The 17,031-nt window shown below is 52.3% G+C and overlaps 1 protein-coding gene across 1 annotated transcript; it reads left to right on the top strand.

Annotated features, from left to right (window-relative positions):
- Positions 1-430: 430 nt before the first annotated feature.
- LOC102271603 (annexin A8) lies at positions 431-16,794 on the top strand. The gene is made up of 12 exons (XM_005909992.3): positions 431-587; positions 5,623-5,713; positions 6,808-6,902; positions 8,209-8,322; positions 9,753-9,843; positions 10,619-10,698; positions 11,149-11,208; positions 11,630-11,723; positions 11,969-12,064; positions 13,723-13,781; positions 14,819-14,941; positions 15,870-16,794. The coding sequence occupies exons 1-12, from the start codon at positions 567-569 to the stop codon at positions 15,927-15,929; spliced, it is 984 nt and encodes a 327-aa protein (XP_005910054.2). The 5' UTR covers positions 431-566; the 3' UTR covers positions 15,930-16,794.
- The last annotated feature ends 237 nt before the right edge of the window (positions 16,795-17,031 follow it).

Genomic DNA, 17,031 nt, shown 5'->3' with positions numbered 1-17,031 from the left:
CTTAGGGTTGTGGCAAAGCTTAAAAGGGACAGAGTACACAGAGTGATTAAAGAGGCGTCTAGGCATAGAGACACCCCAATATGTGGAGGATGCTGCTACTTTATGTCTTTTGCAGAGCTCCCCATTGCATTGTTTATTGTGGAGATGCCTTGCAATAAATAGGCCCCTCTTTTATATAAATCAGGTCTAGCAAAGAGTGAATAAACAGCCCCATTTACTAAGTGTGGCTTTCAAAGGTTGGAACTCAGAATTTCCAGGCTGTGTAACAGCCACAGCTCAAACATTTGGCAGCAAGTAATGGATTTCCAAGGGCAGGTCTGGGCTGGTGCTAGGTGTGGCCTGAAAGCCACAAGAGGAGCCCAGAGCTAGGCCTGGCCCGGGGGTGGGGTCAGAGTAGGGGTGGTACTGGGTGGGGCCTGGGGCCTGCCTGCTGGTGCTACCACACCCTACCCCAAGCTGCCTGCTCTTTTGAGTGCAGCGGAGTGAGTGTGCAGTCTCTGAGTGGAGGGAGGGCTGACCAGCGTATCTCCGTCTCCCTGGGGAAAGGTGCTGGTGAGGTGGACGACATGGCCTGGTGGAAAGCTTGGGTAAGTGCAGAGCAAGCAAAGAGGGAGGGTTCCCACACACTGTTGGTCTAGAGAGAAGTCAGCTCAGGCAACCCCTGCTGCCTGTGGGGCCAGGCACTGGACTGGGCTGCCCACTGGGGAGGAAGACAAGGAGACACTGCCCAGCCCCATGGATGCTCATGGCTGGAAACAATGGAAACAGTGGAGACGGACAGATAAAGGGACCTCAAAATGCAGCTGGGGAGCTGCGGGGCTGAGAGAACCCAAATGGAGGGGTCAGGCTGCTGGAAGCAAGGGGGAATCGTGGTTAAGTGATAGGTGTGTTTGTGTGTCTGTGTGTGTGGTGTGTGTACAGGTTTACAGAGAACAAGGAAAACGTTTCCTTTGAGAGGGAACCGAATGTACAAAGGCTCAGAAGAGTGGGAAGCTTGGTTTTAAAGAGAAATAGGCCTGACGGTCCTGGATGGGAGGGTGGCGGATCAGGCGAGATCTACCTAGAGAAGCAGGACAGGGCTGGGTCCTACAGAGCCACCCATGGCAGGCAAAGGAGCTGGGGCTCTACCTTAAGAGCAGTGGGGAGCCACTGAAGGAACTTGAGCTAGAGAGCATCCTGATTGAACAAGCTGATGTTGGAGGCCTCATCAATGTCCACCCCTCACGGGATGGGAGGACAGCCCGGCCCACAGAGGTTTTGTACAGTTGAAATCTGTGAGTGAAATTTACAGTGACAGATGGCTGAGTTAGGAGGGACGACACATTTTGCCCCTAAGTCTCCTATGTCCAGATGAATGCACGGATTCTCAGGAATGTTTCACCTGGGTTTGAGTCCAAGGTGAGAACACGGAAGGGGAGGAAGATGGGGAGTGGGTGACATCCCCCACTCAATGAGGGGATGGGGGGATGTGCCCCGCACACCTTCAATTCATCCCCAGGCAGCCCTGGGCTAGAAAGGCTGCTCTTTCCACTTGACAGAGGAGGAAACTGAGGCTCAGCGACATCTAATGACTTGCTCAATCCCACAGCTAGCAGACAGGGGTCTAGTGTGAACTGGGGTCTCTCTCTGTCCCCGCCCCCAGGCTCTCTGTGAGTCTCAGTGGGCAACCTGGGCTTATCCCAATTCAGGAAATCTCTTTGTCAGAAATATCACTTCCCAGGAGCTCTCAGATTCAGACATGCTAGGCCGGGACAGGAGGGACAGAGAGGAGGCCTGGGGCAAGGTAGGGTGACTGTCTGGCCCTGGCGAGGCAGCCAGGACAGCTCGAGGGCCAGGCTGGCCTCCAGCTTCATCCCAGCTGATGGGAAACCAGCCTTTGAGGAGGCAGATGTGTCAGGGAGAACCTAGTGCCGGGCACTTTCCGAAGTCAGCTGTTGCCCAGGGCGGCCTGATTCTGGGCCTTGCTCCCAAAATCAGGGGCAGGGTAAAGGCCCATCCCTGTGGCCCACCCAGCCAGGCAGGCAAAAGCCTTCTTGTAGGGACCTGGCCAACCTGGCGGGATGACAATGACACTTCCTGAGCATGTACTGGGCCCTGGACATTCTTGTGTCAATCTCTCACTTGGGCCTCAAGACATCTCTGCCATAGAAATGCCCGTATCCTTACTGACAGATGAGGAAACGGACGCACGAGGAGGATAAGACGGCGTCCAAGGTTGCCACGCTAGGAAATGCCGGAGTCTGGGTTAGACTCTGAGCAGTCTGACGCTGAGCTCAAACTCTGTGGGGCTTGGCAACCCACAAGCCAAGGGCATCAAGATCACAGGTGGACCCCAGGTGAGACTGGCTGAGCTTCCAGTGAGGGACAGATGACCTCTGAGCCTCTAACAAGACCAGGACTGGACACAAGGGATGTGAAAGATCAGCTCGAGGGAACCTGTCTGTGCCTCTCATGAGAGGAAGTTTTGTCTCTCAAGTTCTCCCCAGCAGCCTTGTGACAGGAGAAGGCAAGGGTGTGGCAATTCACCTGAGACCTTCACAGATACATAATAGACAGAGAGTCACAAGCCAGACTGAGTCATCTTTTCAGTGAAAATGTTTCTGTATGGACTGGCCCGCTTTACACAAGACCCAGGAAGGACCTAGACAGACCTTTCCTCCAACGTGGTGGGGGGGTGGGGGGGGTTGGTCTTAAATAGAATATCTGGAGCTCCAACACACCCTGCTCACATCCAGGGGTCTGATTCCTAGGAAATTGTCTTTTCACCTGTAAAACCTTAGTGTGGAAAGTGAGGCTGAGGCTTCTCACTGCAGTGAAATCACAAGCCTCGGAAAGCTATTTACCAACACTGCCTCTGGAGCACACCCTCAGACCCACTGAATCCGTCACTCCATGGTGACTAGAATATGCAGCCTGGTGTGTAACTGCTGCACAGCCCCTGAGTGCCAGCCTGGGGCAAGAGGCAGGAGGATAGCTCCCTGGGTGGCCCCAGAGCTTAGCACTGAGATCTGAGATGACCCAACACTCACGAACAACCTGCATTCCTGTGGGCAAGGTTTCCTTCAGGGAAGAATTCTGGGAAACCTCAGTGTCTGGAAAAGGTTGAGTCATTGATAGCAGGGGGGCGGCAGACAGCTGAGCTTCTGAGTCAGGCTGTGCGTTAAGTCCAGCATCACCATTTACTAGCTGTATAGCCTTGCCAAGTTCTCCAAGCCCAGTCTGTGAAATGGGGCATTCATAACTACCTAATGCCACTGGCAAAGACGTCAAGAAGAACATTGTGTCTGAAGTACCTAAAGCCTCTAAAACACAAAGCCTGGCACATAGGACCTGCTCAAATCTTTAACAGTAGTAACAGATGCTTGTGACTCCACAAACAAGGGTTGTGATCTATGCGTGCACCCAGCTGGGCAACATCTGGGACCACACAGGCTCTCTGAATCAAATTGCCACAAGGAATTACTTCTAATAATTTCTTCTATGAAACTTGGTGCTAAAGAAGTAAAGTAGGAAAATCTGTCACCAGACATTTGAAATTCAAGCAAAGGATACAGAAAGGCTTCTTATCTTTTACGCAAAAAAAATATCTTTACAGATATACCATGGATGGGAAGCTACTCTGCATTTTCAGGATCTAGCTAGAGCCAGGAAGGAAGGAAGGAAAAACAGGAGGGGAAAAGGGAGGACAAAGGAAGGGAGGAAGGATGAATGGATGTGGTGACTGGATGGGTGGATGGATGAATGGAATGATGTGGGAGTGGGACATCTGGGTAGTGAATGAATGAGTGGACTGGTGGCTGGATAAGTGAAAGAGTAGATGAGTGGATGAGGGGTGGATAGGAGGAGTAGCTGAACAGGCGCGTGGGAGACCAAATGCAATGGGACTAAATTCCCTTCCATTTGAAGGGTCTCTGAGTCTCCTTCAAACTCAGTCCCCATCTCCAGTCTCCCTCCACTCCTTTATTGCCCATCTCCCAAAACACACACTTAAGAGGGATCGTTCATTTGCACCTGAGAAATTCTGCAGAGCACCAGTCTCAGGAGCCCTCAGGCAAGACTTGGATTAGAGACTTGGGAATCAAGGGCCCAGGGACTTTGGTTATCTGGTTTATTTCACAACTTTCAGAACATTATGCTGTTTTTTCTAAAGCTAACTCTCTGCCCCTCAAGAGCCTGAGGACTTGGAAAGACCCTGAGCTGTCAGGACACTCAACTGGGTGCCCTGGCCCTCTACTTTCTTATAAGCGCCCACTTCTCAAGAAGAGGGCAGATTGAGCTCAATCTGGCTTTCCTGCCTCATCCGCACACTTTGCAGGCAGCATGTCCAGCTCCATGAAGGCTTTCCGTACTCGATCATTGTCCTTGCAGCTTTGAGCAGGGTTGTCCCTTCCTGTTGCCTGCCAGTGGTGCTAGAGGGACCTGGGGGTGGCTGGGCCTGCTGCCTGCCTCAGATGGCACTGCCTAAGGGAGACACAGCCTGATTCAGAGCCCACACCCCAGCACAGGGGCAGGGATAGGAGCGGTTTTGTGGCTCCGACTGGCGCCAGCCTGTTAAAACAAGGAGCCTTTCTGCAAACAAGGGGCCTTTCTGCAGAGGAGACGAGGCAGTCCCACAGAGCCCCCAGGGAAACCAGCAGTCCCTCACAGTCAGGCCACGGTCTCTGGGGAACCCTTCCCTACGCAGCTAATGCCTTGGAGTGACCAACCCCTGGGTCATTCGGCCTCGCGGATCTCCTAAGAGATTCCATGGTTGACCCCTGTCACCCCAGTGAAGCCGTCGCTGGACTCTAAAGGATGCTCCCTCTTCAGCATCACCCATCTCAAGCCCCTGATGATTCTTTTTCAGGCCAAGCCCCCTACTCTAACTCTATCCTCCCAAATTTTTTGTTGTTGTTGTTTTTTTAAATTTTCCTTAAAGTCCATTGATCATCACAAAAACCCAGAAAGTGCAAGTAAGGAGGAAACAAATGTCTACCTCAGGATCTAAGGACCCAGAGCTAGAGAGGAGACATGGCAAAGGACGGGTGTGCAGAAGGGTTGGAGGCATGGTCCCCACGGGGCAGCTGGCCATGGGAGAGCTGAAGGCTGGAGTCCAGTCTCTAGACCCGCTTTTTGCTGTCCCACAATCGACACGGTGGCTCTGGAAGTGGCCACAGTGCCAGCTACCTGTGAGGTCCTCCCCTACACTGTCTGAGCCTACAAGTCCCAACTCCCCAGGGCTGGCACTAGGGCTGAGAGCTGGGATTCCATCTCTTAGGGTGGCACTGATCCACTCCTCCTCAGAAGGCCCCTCCTTCCAGCCTGAAGCCCCTCCTTCCAGGCCTCCCCTTGACCAAGGCGCTAACAGGCACGTGGGGCCTCTGCAGCCCTGACATGAGGGGGCCGTATGGCAACTTGATGCCGAGTGGACGAAGGTGCCCCTTCCTCAGCACAGTCTGCCAGAAACTAGCATATCCAGAAGCTGCAGCCTCCACCTGCCCTGGGAGAACAGGCATGTCCAGGATGGATGGAGGCTCAGCGGCTGGTCGGCAGGGGCCGAGCTGGTGCCCACCCCGCTGAGGCAGCTGCAAGGCACACTGCTTTCCCCCCTCCTGCGCTGAGCAGGCCTGGATTCTCTTGCAGGTTGAACAAGAGGGTGTCTCAGTGAAGGGCAGCCCCCACTTCAACCCAGACCCTGACGCAGAGACTCTCTACAAAGCCATGAAGGGGATTGGTGAGTGGCCTTGATACGGGAACTCAGTGACTCTCTGGGGCTCTGCCATTCTGCTCAAGACCCCTCTGCTCACACCCTTGGGAGTCAGGGTCTCCCCATCGTCTACTGGCAGCCAGAGAATCACACAGGGCCCACCTTCCCCAGCACAGGTCTACAGGGGCCTGAAGACTGCAGGTGGGAGGGCGGCTGTGAGCAACAGGGGTGGGAAGCAGGAGACCACTTGCCAAGTGTTCCTGCATGCCCTTGTGCAGGGACCTCCCCTCACTCAGCCTGAGCTTTCGCACTCGTAAAATAGCCCCAAGAACTCCGGGCCCTGTGTGTCACTGTGAATTTCAGATGGGACAATACTGGGAATGGTGGGGGCTGACCTAGTCCCAGGGGGCTCCAGCCAGGCAGACTCTGCAGCATCTCCCCCCACCCCGGCTTAGGCTGGCCACAGGGCCGGCTCCGTCCTGTCTCCAGCGTCTGCTTTCCTGATGGCTGGCTGGAGCCCGCTGGGATTAGGATAACCCAGCCCAGACAGCCCTCATGTTGTCACCCTAGGCGGGATTTACCCTGTCACTGGCTCCAACTGGTGAACTGGGGCATTAACAAAAACTGCCATTCCCAGACAAACTGAGAAGGGATTTTCTGTCCCCTGTTTCCTATGAAATCTTTATTATTATCTGCATTTCCCAAAGAAAAAATGCAGTGGCTTGGAGAGCCACTGGCTTCCTGTCCACCCAGTCAGTGCGCCGGGAATCAGATCTGGTTTTCTGGATCCTCTGTCCCCACCATCCCCCACAGTCACCAGCACGAGGGAGGTCAGGGCTGGACGTGAGCCCTGGGCGACGTCCAGAGCAGATCAGACGACCAGAGGGGCCTCAGAGCCCAGCACTGTGAAGCTGAGCCTGGGCTGCACCCACATTGTGTGGGCCAGGGGTGGACAGGTAGATTTTCTGTCTGTCTTGTCTCCACCATGAAAATCACCAGGTTCGGGAGCTTTCCAGGTTATGCGTCCCCACTGCTTGGCCACCACGCAGCTGCCCTCCCTCCTCCCCAGCCCCCATCAGCCCCTGGGGGAAATGGGGGGTGCTCATGCCATGCCCCTGCAGGGACCAACGAGCAGGCCATCATCGACGTGCTCACGAAGAGAAGCAACGCACAGCGGCAGCAGATCGCCAAGTCCTTCAAGGCTCAGTTTGGCAAGGTAAGGGCGGGCACGTGTGCACAGGTGGGCTGTGGAGACTGCTGCCGCCGGAGATAACCGGGGAGGCAGCAGCGTGCTGGACGAGCTCCAGCTGACCAGGAGCCCCGCCCACTGGCGACACCGGCATTTGGGACATATGCTGAAAATATGGTGCATTTTATCTCTGAAAATCAGATTTAACTCATCATCCTGTGTTTTACCTAGAAAACTTACTTACAGATGGCTCCCCACCACACGTTTCCCAACCTCTCTCTCACTTGCTCCCTTACATTTGCTCCAGGGCCCCACCCCTGAGCTATTTCCCTGCCTCTACACTTTGCTTGTCCAATTTCCTGAGCCTGGAAGGCCCTTTTCTTTCCTACATGCCAGGGATGCAGGGCAGACTCGGCCCTGTGCCGTGCGACGGGGTGGTCTCCTCACATTGGAGCTGCCATTCGCGTGCACTTTCCCTCTTGCCGTGGGGGGAATCCAAGGGCAGGGAGCACAGTCTGGCTTTGTCCCTCGTCCCGCTGCCCCCAGGACAGAGCCAGACATTGGTGTGCCAGCTAGAGAGAGTAATAAATGCATGCAGAGTCGTGGTAGCTGGAAGCCTCCATCGGCACACATCAATAATGTGGACATTTAACACAGAAAGACGAGTGGCAAAACCCAAGCACTGCATATGAGAAACCAATATGCTCTTTTAAAAAATAATTTCTCTCTCTTAACCTTCACAGCTATGTATTATTCTCTGCATTTGATGTTAGAGGAAACTGATGTTCTGAGAGGTAGGGGATGTTGTCCAAGTCTCCAGAGCCTGTAAGAAACAAGGTTGGGTTTGAAATCTAGATCTGAAAAGGCCATTGGTCCTTTAGCTGTGAGGAGATGAGCTGTGTGTGGCCTTGTGGCTTCTTGCAAACACAAGTGCCCTTAGAGGGAGACATGCATAAAGTAGATTCCTTAATTCATTTCATTCATTTGTTGAGTGTCTATGGGCTAAATGACAGGGACTCGATGGCGAGTAATGACAAACTTGTATTTAGGGATGATGGTGTGTCCAACACTGCACTGAAAAAGGGCTTGGCATCTCTCTGCCAGTCCCCTAAGCAATGGCATGAAGCAGGGATGCCATGGTATCTATTCCACAGGGAAGGATAATGATACTCAGAGAGGCTGAGTTGCTGGCCCAAGAAACCCCAGCCAGCACCAGCACATGGCAGAGCCTACTTGGGAATCTCGCCAGAGCCCCTGGGCCCCACCACCATCCTCGCCAGCACTCCAGTGGGTGCAGCACCCAGAATATCATCATTCCCTCTTCCTGCCTTAGGATCTCATCGAGACCTTGAAGTCGGAGCTGAGTGGCAAGTTTGAGAGGCTCATCATAGCCCTCATGTACCCGCCATACAGATACGAAGCCAAGGAGCTATATGATGCCATGAAGGTAACCAAGCAAGTTGGCTGGGGAAGGGGAAGAATCACTTACAAGGACTGAATGAGGGGATGATGTCCAGGACTCCTTTCCCCAGAGAGCTTGGCACAGGGAGCTCCAAACTCTCCTCGAGCCACTGTTTGGAATGAGCTCAGCAAGCTAGGAGCTTGAGACCATAGGATGCATTTCAGGACTTAGTAGAACATAGGTTCTTCTGTCTCAGAGCAGAAAGAATTTGGTGAGAGACAAAGTGACAGATAAGTGATTTATTAGAATAGAAAGCTTGTGAGGCTAAGTGGGCTACAGTTTTATAATCAAAGGAAAAGTGGGGAGGGGGAGAAGACCACCTTCTTCCTCATTCTTGACAGGACGCCAAACTTCAATCATCATTTCCTCCTCCACGATGGGTAGGGGATTTTCTTGTTCCTAAATAGTCAAACCGGGACTGTCATGAAACAGTGGAAATGAGCAAAAAGGCTGTAATGTATACTAAAATATAGTAAATCATCTCAGTTTTCAATATAAGATCTCCTTTTCCTTAATTTTTGTTTTTAGTGCAGGCAGAAGAGCCTGTCCTGGCAATCATTAGCTTACTGAGCTCCCTGGGCAGGATGTGGGTCTCATCCCACCATTGTTTCATTGTCTGGGGGAATGTCTCATGTTTCTGTTGCAGAGTTTTGTTGCTAAGCAAGGCTGCTTGGTTTTGTGGTTAAGTAAACCTGTTTTCCTAAGTGACCATTAACTTACAGGGCTCTCCCACATTTTTTCTCTGTTGACCATCCCCTAGTGGGATTAACTGTTTAATCACCTACTTTGTCCCTTTACTCCATTCCTGTCACTCAGACTGCCACCAAACAGACTGACCTCCTGCGTCATCTGGTCTTGATAAAGCCAGAATCAGTCCTTCTAGGGACACCACTAGACCAGGTGTGCAGGAATTAGGAACCAGCCTCTGCTGTCTCATGCCTGGTTCTCCAATTTCCCTTTACTTCCCATTGATCCTTTTGCATTTGAAGATGATTCAGGAGTCAGGACCAAGGAACAAAAATTATCTCCATGGAAAGGTCACTTACTGTGTACATGGACCTGCTGGGCATTTTACATCTATTCCCTCCACCGCCGGCGGGGGTGATTTATTATCCCTGTGTCCTGATGAGGATCCTTAGGCTTAGGGAGGTCGAGCAACCTATTTGGGACCACCCAGCTATGGAGGGGCAAGCTGAAACCCAGTTTTCCCATCACATCACTTGCCCATAACAGCCACCACTGGAGACAAATGCAGGTGGATTCCTCTAGTAACATCCTCCAGCAGAGGCCTCCCAGCAGAGTGATGATGAGATCTTCCTAGGGCTCTTGCTCGTGCCTCTTGACAAAAAAAGGGTGTGGACATAGCAGGACCATGCAAACGGTCCTCTCCAGTAAGCAGAGATTTTTATCCACAGGGCATAGGAACCAAAGAGGGTGTCATCATCGAAATTCTGGCTTCTCGGACCAAGAACCAGCTGCAGGAGATAATGAAGGCATACGAGGAAGGTAAGGGGCCTGTCAAGAAGAGAAGATGTGGGCCCTGAGTTAAAGGCTAGCTTGGGAATAGCCATGAGCTTTGGCAGCGTAGCAAGGAATAAAGAGACAAGAAGTGTACTGTGCCGCATTGGAAAGGACTCTTTCTGGGCTTTTCCACACTTGAGCACCCACTGTGTTCCAAATCCCATGCCTGATAGTGAGGTCAGATATGGCTCAGGCTTAGCTGCTAAGCTCCCTAAACTCACAGGCTGCTTGCTGGAGGGAAGGGCATGCAGACACTAAACTCTGCCCCTTGAGAGTATGGCAGTGCTGCAGGCCACAAAATTTTTCAGCAGTGCATGGTGGGGCTGGTACCTTCCTGGCTGGGCATAGGCTGACCCCAGGGACCATGCAGGGCCCCATTTCAGTGGTGGGGGATGTGGAGCCCAAGCTAGCTATCGTGGAGTCCATGGTATGCAAGGCAAAGCCCTCTTCCTCAAGGTCTGGCTGGTGAGGAGTCTGTGTGAAGGTTCTGGCTTGATGAGCCACATGATGAAATGGAGCTTGCTCAGGCTCTCTAGACTGGCCCATCTCTGTGTTTTGAGCCTGGCCAGCAACCCATGTCTCTTCCTTGCCCTGAACGACAACCAGTGGGGAGCCTCTGCCTCTCAGACACTTGCACAGTGCAGACACTGTCTGTACCAAAGACTCATCCTTCCTAGAAGGCTTTAGTCAGGAGAAGTGTGGGAAACGGGGCTGAGAGGAGAAGAGCAGGTTTAAGTTTCACGGTCCTGATCCCCTGCAGACTATGGGTCCAACCTGGAAGAAGACATCAAAGCAGACACCAGTGGCTACCTGGAGAGGATTCTGGTGTGCCTCCTGCAGGTATCACAGCCCTGGATCCTGGGAACCCCTTGTCTGGGGGATCCCAGCCACTCCCCACTCCCAGAGAGCCACTCTTGGCCAGAGCTGCTGGGGTTGGGTGAGGTGGGGACAAGGGTGTGTTACAACCACTAGGGCCTGGGCTCACTGGCTTCATCCCAGCATGGTTGGAAGGCCCTCATTGCAGAGCCCCTGCACTTCTCCAGGAAGCAGGAGAAGAGGGCACATCATTGGGCAGGTCCTGACCACCAGGTCCCATGCCAGGCATGGCGCTTACTTTTGCTCAATGAATTCCCCATCCCACTTGGGGCATTTCTTACAACTCTCATTTTACAGATGAGAGAGCCAAGGCCCAGATAGGATAACTATCCACCTGCCTGCCCAGCTGTCCCCTCCGCCCAGGCTGCTCTGCTCAGCCAGCCTACCTTACAGAGTCACCTCTCCTGTTCCTAGGGCAGCAGAGATGACTTGAGTGGTTATGTGGACCCAGGATTGGCCCTGCAAGATGCACAGGTGAGGCTACCCCTCAGCAGCTTCTGCCTTCCTGGCCACCTGGCCCCACCCTCTGCCATCTAGACTCCAGGCGGGGCAGTGGGGGAGGAAGGGCTTTTCTGATGATGCTAGGCTGAGACCCAACTCAGCTTTCGAATCTGGGGGTGCTGGGCGTCCGAGGCCCAGATGTGTGCTTCCAGATCTCTATAGATCTGCCTGCTGGCAGAGCGCTTATAACTGCCTAGAGGCAGGGTGAAGCCCAGGGCGAGGCAGGGCCGTTCCTAGAGCAGCCCGAAGAAGAGAATTTAACCATGGGAATAGCAGGCTCCCCGTCAAAAAGATGATGAAGGAGAGGAGAATGCCGACCTGGCAGGGTGGACCGAGGGTGGTCCTTCACCCCCTTGCTCACCTTCACTGGTTGTCATGGGTGTCCGCGTGCCAGGATCTGTACGCAGCGGGTGAGAAGATCTGTGGGACGGATGAGATGAAGTTCATCACTATCCTGTGTACACGCAGCGCCACACACCTGATGAGAGGTACGGGGGAGGCAGGGAGGCAATGTCAGGACCATGAGGGGTCGGTGCCTCTCCCTTCATACTGAATACTCAGTGTGACCACGTCAAGACATGGAGCTGGGGAGAGGGCTGAGGATCCCGGGACCCTTTTCCCAGCAACCAAGTGGAAATCAGGGGTGGTGAATTGATGTATAGTCTCTGATGTAAGATGTTGGGGGATGTCAGGCTGAGTGCACATGTCGGCTAAGAGAAGGCTCTCTCCACAGTGTTTGAAGAATATGAGAAAATTGCCAACAAGAGCATTGAGGACAGCATCAAGAGTGAGACCCATGGGTCGCTGGAGGAGGCCATGCTTACAGTAGGTAAGAGACGGAGCTCCATGCCCAGGTACACATGTGCCTCCCGGCCCTGGGGCCCTGGGGAGGGGCAGCATCAAAGGGCGGAGGGCCCAGAGCTCAATGGCAAGTGCTGGGTCCCTGTGCTCACCATCAATCAAGGTAAACCTCCATATCAGCCCCCACTCAGCATGTACCATCCACCCAGGACACTGGAGCTACTAGGGAAGACCCAGAGCCCTCAAAGTGCTCTGTCCTGCCCGAGATCACTCCCTGTGCTGCCCATGTAGTTCCCAGCACTGTGTGTGTCGTTGTGTATGAGTGTGTGTGTGGAGGTGTCTGAGTACATGAATGTATGTGTATGCACACACTTGCAGGATTGCGCAAGACCCAGGGGTGATGTTCACCCACAGCAGCCACACAGAGAACATTCTGGCTTTGATTGTGAAGGTCCGAAAATAGCCAACTAGCAGGACCTCAGTCAGGGGTCTGTTCCGTGCCTCAGTTGCTGACTGAAGAAATGATGAAGTGTAGTTGGAGTCCAAACTGAGTGATGGGTCGTCTGATGCTGGGGAACACTGAGAACTGTCCCCCAAGCATGAGGTCAGGTTCATGTAGGAGGACCCATTCCAGAGCGCATCCTGGGGTCCAGAGCCAAAGTGACAGGCAGAAGAGTCATTGCAGAATGAAGAACTGAGGCCCAGAGCAGAGGGACTTTCCTCCTCCCTACCATAATAGAGCCAAGGTCACCTCCACATCAGGTTGTCCCCATTGGTTGCCGAGTAGCCTGGGAGCTTCACAGTATGTCCTGGTCCCTAAAAGTTGATTGGGACATCTGACACTCCCCAGGCACCTTTGAGTGCTGTGATAAATGTAATCTATGCCAGACCATCTAAACATGACCCCTACTCCAGTCTCAGCTCCCATGGCAGCCTCTGCCCTTAAGCAACTCCTAAATAAATCTACAGGCAAGGAAAAGCAAGACCGTGCGGTGCCTTTCTGGGCCCTTCCTGCTGATTACTCCTTGAAGACTCACATCACTGTCTTCACATGTGAGGGCAGGGCACGACAGCGAGATCAAGTCACTAACACAGCGCCGTCAGGCAGGGTTCAAACTCGTGCCTGTCTCCCTCAGAGCCCTCCTCTTTCTGCTGCCTTGGGTCAAAACGCCAACCTCCCCACCCAGACACTCAGTCTCTAAACAGCATCCATGGAAGAGAGTGTGGGGCCAGCTGCTCTGGAGCCAAGCCCCATGTGTCACAGGGGAATTCATTCCGCAGGGGCTCTGACAAGTGACACTCAGAAACCAGTGGTCCCACAATGGTGGCTCCTCCTTGGAGCTGTGTGGATGGACTCTTAGCGGAGCTGTCTCTGGAATGTCAGAGCCCAGGGACTCCCTTGGCGGGGCTGTGGTCCGATGGGCCAGACCAAGCCTGGGGCCCCAGTGCGTGTCACATCCTGCCCTTCTGTCTGCCTGCTCCGGGCCTTTGCACCTGTGGCCAGTCCCTGGGCTTCCCTCCCTGCCCCACCCCTCCTGACACAAAGCCTTCAGGACTAGGCAGAGCACCAATAAATAGGCCGAGATTTGCACAACCCTTAGGACCCAAAGCAAGACATAAATAAAGAAACATGTACACAACGCTGCCCACAGCCCCTGGTTGCTAACAGAACTTTCCTCTTTGCAGTGAAGTGCACCCGGAACCTCCACGGCTACTTTGCGGAGCGCCTTTACTTCGCCATGAAGGTAACTGTTCTGTTTTCTGCGTGCGTGGCCCTCAGTCCTACATGGCACCAGCCGCAAAGCCAAGGAGCTCAGAGCCACCACCCAGTTCTTCCACACTTAGGTCTCCTCTTATCCCAGCCTCTTGTGCATCAGGCTGGTTTTAGTTCTCAGTGGGCAAATCGAGGCTAGGGAAGGGAAGCCGCATCTCCTGAAGGCTGGATCTGGGCAGGTGCACGCCCAGGTGTTCATGGCCCTGAGCTTTCACCGCAGTCCTCTGACACTTCATGGTGCAGTCCGCCCTCCCATCTGCCTTCCCAGAGATGGCGAAACCGTGCTCAAGGTCGCATGTAGCTGATACATGGCAAAGCCTTGATTTGAACCCAAGTCAGTGCAATTGTCCTTTTAATTTATTTATTATTGTCCAAGTGGCTTCCTTGAGAAAGCACAGGATTGCCAGGAGGTCAAGGCACCCTTTGAATGGACACATTCAACTCTCCTGTGTGTGCCAGAGTGCCGATCTGGGTTTGCCTATTGTCCAAAAGGCTGCACTGGTCACTCAGACAGCTGTTCAAATGCTCAGATTAGGTGCAGGTTGTGGTATCTGGACCCACATTGGAAGATAGATAGTCAAAATAATTCCTGAAGGTTAAGGTGAGCGCCCACCTCTTCTGATTGGTGGATGTTAACATTACCTGAAGCAAGAACCCCAGACTCTCTGGCTACATCTGGCCAGGAAAATGAAAAAGGCTGTGGGATCCCTGTGGCCCTGTGGCTCCTTCTGACATAAGAGTATTCAAGGGTGAAAGTGAGAGGGAGGGTTGTGCCTGTGAATTGTCCAGTTAAGCAGAGTTCACGATGTTGCTGCCCTAGGAAGAGGTCTTGTTCCTGGAGCAAAGAGAATTTTGTGTCCAGAATCAAATCAAACACACACTGCTTCACTGTCCTTCCTGTTTCCCCATCCCCTACAAAAGCCCCTGGGACCCAACATAGACTTGTCATTGTCACAAAGGTGGACCAGGAAGGCAGGAAGTGATGGTTGATTGCTGTGTTTTATCCAGGGAGCAGGGACTCTGGATGGGACCCTGATAAGAAACATCGTTTCCAGGAGTGAGATTGACTTAAATCTTATCAAGAATCAGTTCAAGAAGATGTACGGCAAAACCCTCAGCAGCATGATCATGGTGAGTCATGAGCTCCCAATTCTAACACCAGTTTGAAACAGAGACCTTGCTGGGAAACCCGAATGCTGTGACCAATGCCATCAGTCACATGTGTCCATCCCTTCCCAGGGAGTATCACACTTGCATTCATTGCTGTGTGGTACACACAGGGATCACAAGGAGGCCGGTGTGACTAGTGGAGGTCCCTGTTCACCCAGAAAGTTAGCTTTGCCTTTGTGTTACGGTTACCCCTTTGAAAATGACACACCAAATCCTTGCAGAATGAACCATATCTGAAGAGTCAATGAGAGTAGTTTAGTAGGAATTGAGGAGTAGCATTCGAATACAGATTTAAGTAATCCTGGCAGCAACATTTAAAGGAGATAAATCATATGAGCTTCAGTGGGTTGCCTAACATGATTCCCATCAGTGAACATTCTAGAGTTGAGAAAATGCAGAGCAATTATCACACTGCTATAACTTTAAGAGAAATAGCTCTTCTAGCTGTTAATGTCAATTGAGGCCTTGACAGTTTCATTAACAAAAGTCAAGTCATGAGAAATATATTCCTAAGTCTTCACTGGCTACTAAGTCAAGTCTAGTTATTCTACAAATGCCTATTGTTCACTATACTTTTCAAGAAACACACGGCTTATGAGACATTAAAAAGACATTCTCCCTTTCAGAAGTTTCAGAATGCAGCAATAGGTGGTCAGGGTGAGGGGTGGGGGTGCGTGGTGGCAGTAGGAACAGCCTGAAATGGAAAACAAGGAAAGATAGGTGACAGTGAGGGGGCAGTGACATAGGAACCAGTACAAGCATGTGCCAGGACTCCCCCCAGGAAGCACAGCTCCTAGTAATAAGAGCTCCTGATGGAGGGGACTCCAAGCCAGGTCAATGTCCTTCTAACCAAACTCCCTTCTAAATCTCATGTCCCTCCTGTCCTCAGGAAGACACAAGCGGTGACTACAAGAATGCCCTGCTGAACCTGGTGGGCAGCGACCTCTGAAGCTTCAGAAGGACAAGAGCAAAGGCTAAGAAGGCGGAGTCACTGGGTCCTGCTTGCTCAGCCTTGGCCATGCAGGGGGTGGGGGTGGGGTGGGGGAAGCCACAGCACACCTTTCAGTCTTCTATCTCCCAGCTTCTAGCACTTTCCACCCAGTTTCTCTGATCCAGAAAGAAGGATCAGTCTGGGACTCGTACCTCTACTGTCCTTCCAAGTCAATTCCAAGTGTGAGCACATTGCCAGCCTTAGGATATACTGTGCCTGGTCTAACAAATACCTTGATGTGAAGGAGTCTGCAAGAGCTCATAATCGTTTCTTTCTCCCTACACAAGCGCTTCCCAAGGCTGCCTGGTCAGAGCCCCCGAGGCACAACTTACATAAAGACTCAGCCCCACCCCCATCTACTAATCTAGATCTGAAGAGAAAGGACCAGAGCATACGGAATTTTAATAAGTGTCTCAGCTGACGTGCTTCTCTTTCAGACAACCAGAGAAGGCTGTGAGAACCTATTTGTTTCAGAGCACGTACTCACGGGCAACTGAGAAAGGAACGCGTATATCCAGGCCAGCTGGGCTGTCTGACGTTCATTCACCAGCTTCATCTAAAAATACTAGGCTAGAAGAGGTAGAAGAGAAATTTTCTCATCATCCTCCCAGCAGAGAAAGCTGAAAACTAATGTCCTGACAAGGACACTGTGTTCTAAGAGGCTTGGGCTTCTCTAACTCTTGACAAAATCAGGTCCTCTTTCCTTTCATGACAGAGCATGGAGAATCTCTAATGCTAACCAGTGGCAATGACAACTGATCACAGGAGAAACTGAGATGCCTGTGTTGAGCTTTTCAGACTAATAAAGATTTTTACAATGGAATATACGTGTCTTTAGATTTTGGGCAGTAACCAAAGAAGGACCACTTGAATTAGCCAAATTCTACCCCATTGAGTCTACTCTCCTGATTATGCCATCTAGGGCCACAAAGCTTATCTTTTTCCACTAACACCATTTCTGATCTCTGAATACAGCCCACATATTCTGCCAAGATTTCTTCTGTCAAAGCCAAATGTCCCTGATCCCTTCACCTATGCCTCCTAAAGCCCAGTTTGCAGC

Source organism: Bos mutus, chromosome 28 (assembly GCF_027580195.1).
Source record: "Bos mutus isolate GX-2022 chromosome 28, NWIPB_WYAK_1.1, whole genome shotgun sequence".
In the NCBI taxonomy this organism is placed as follows: domain Eukaryota; kingdom Metazoa; phylum Chordata; class Mammalia; order Artiodactyla; family Bovidae; genus Bos; species Bos mutus.
The sequence above is the reverse complement of the archived record's forward strand: the minus strand, read 5'-3'. Positions and strand labels throughout refer to the sequence as shown.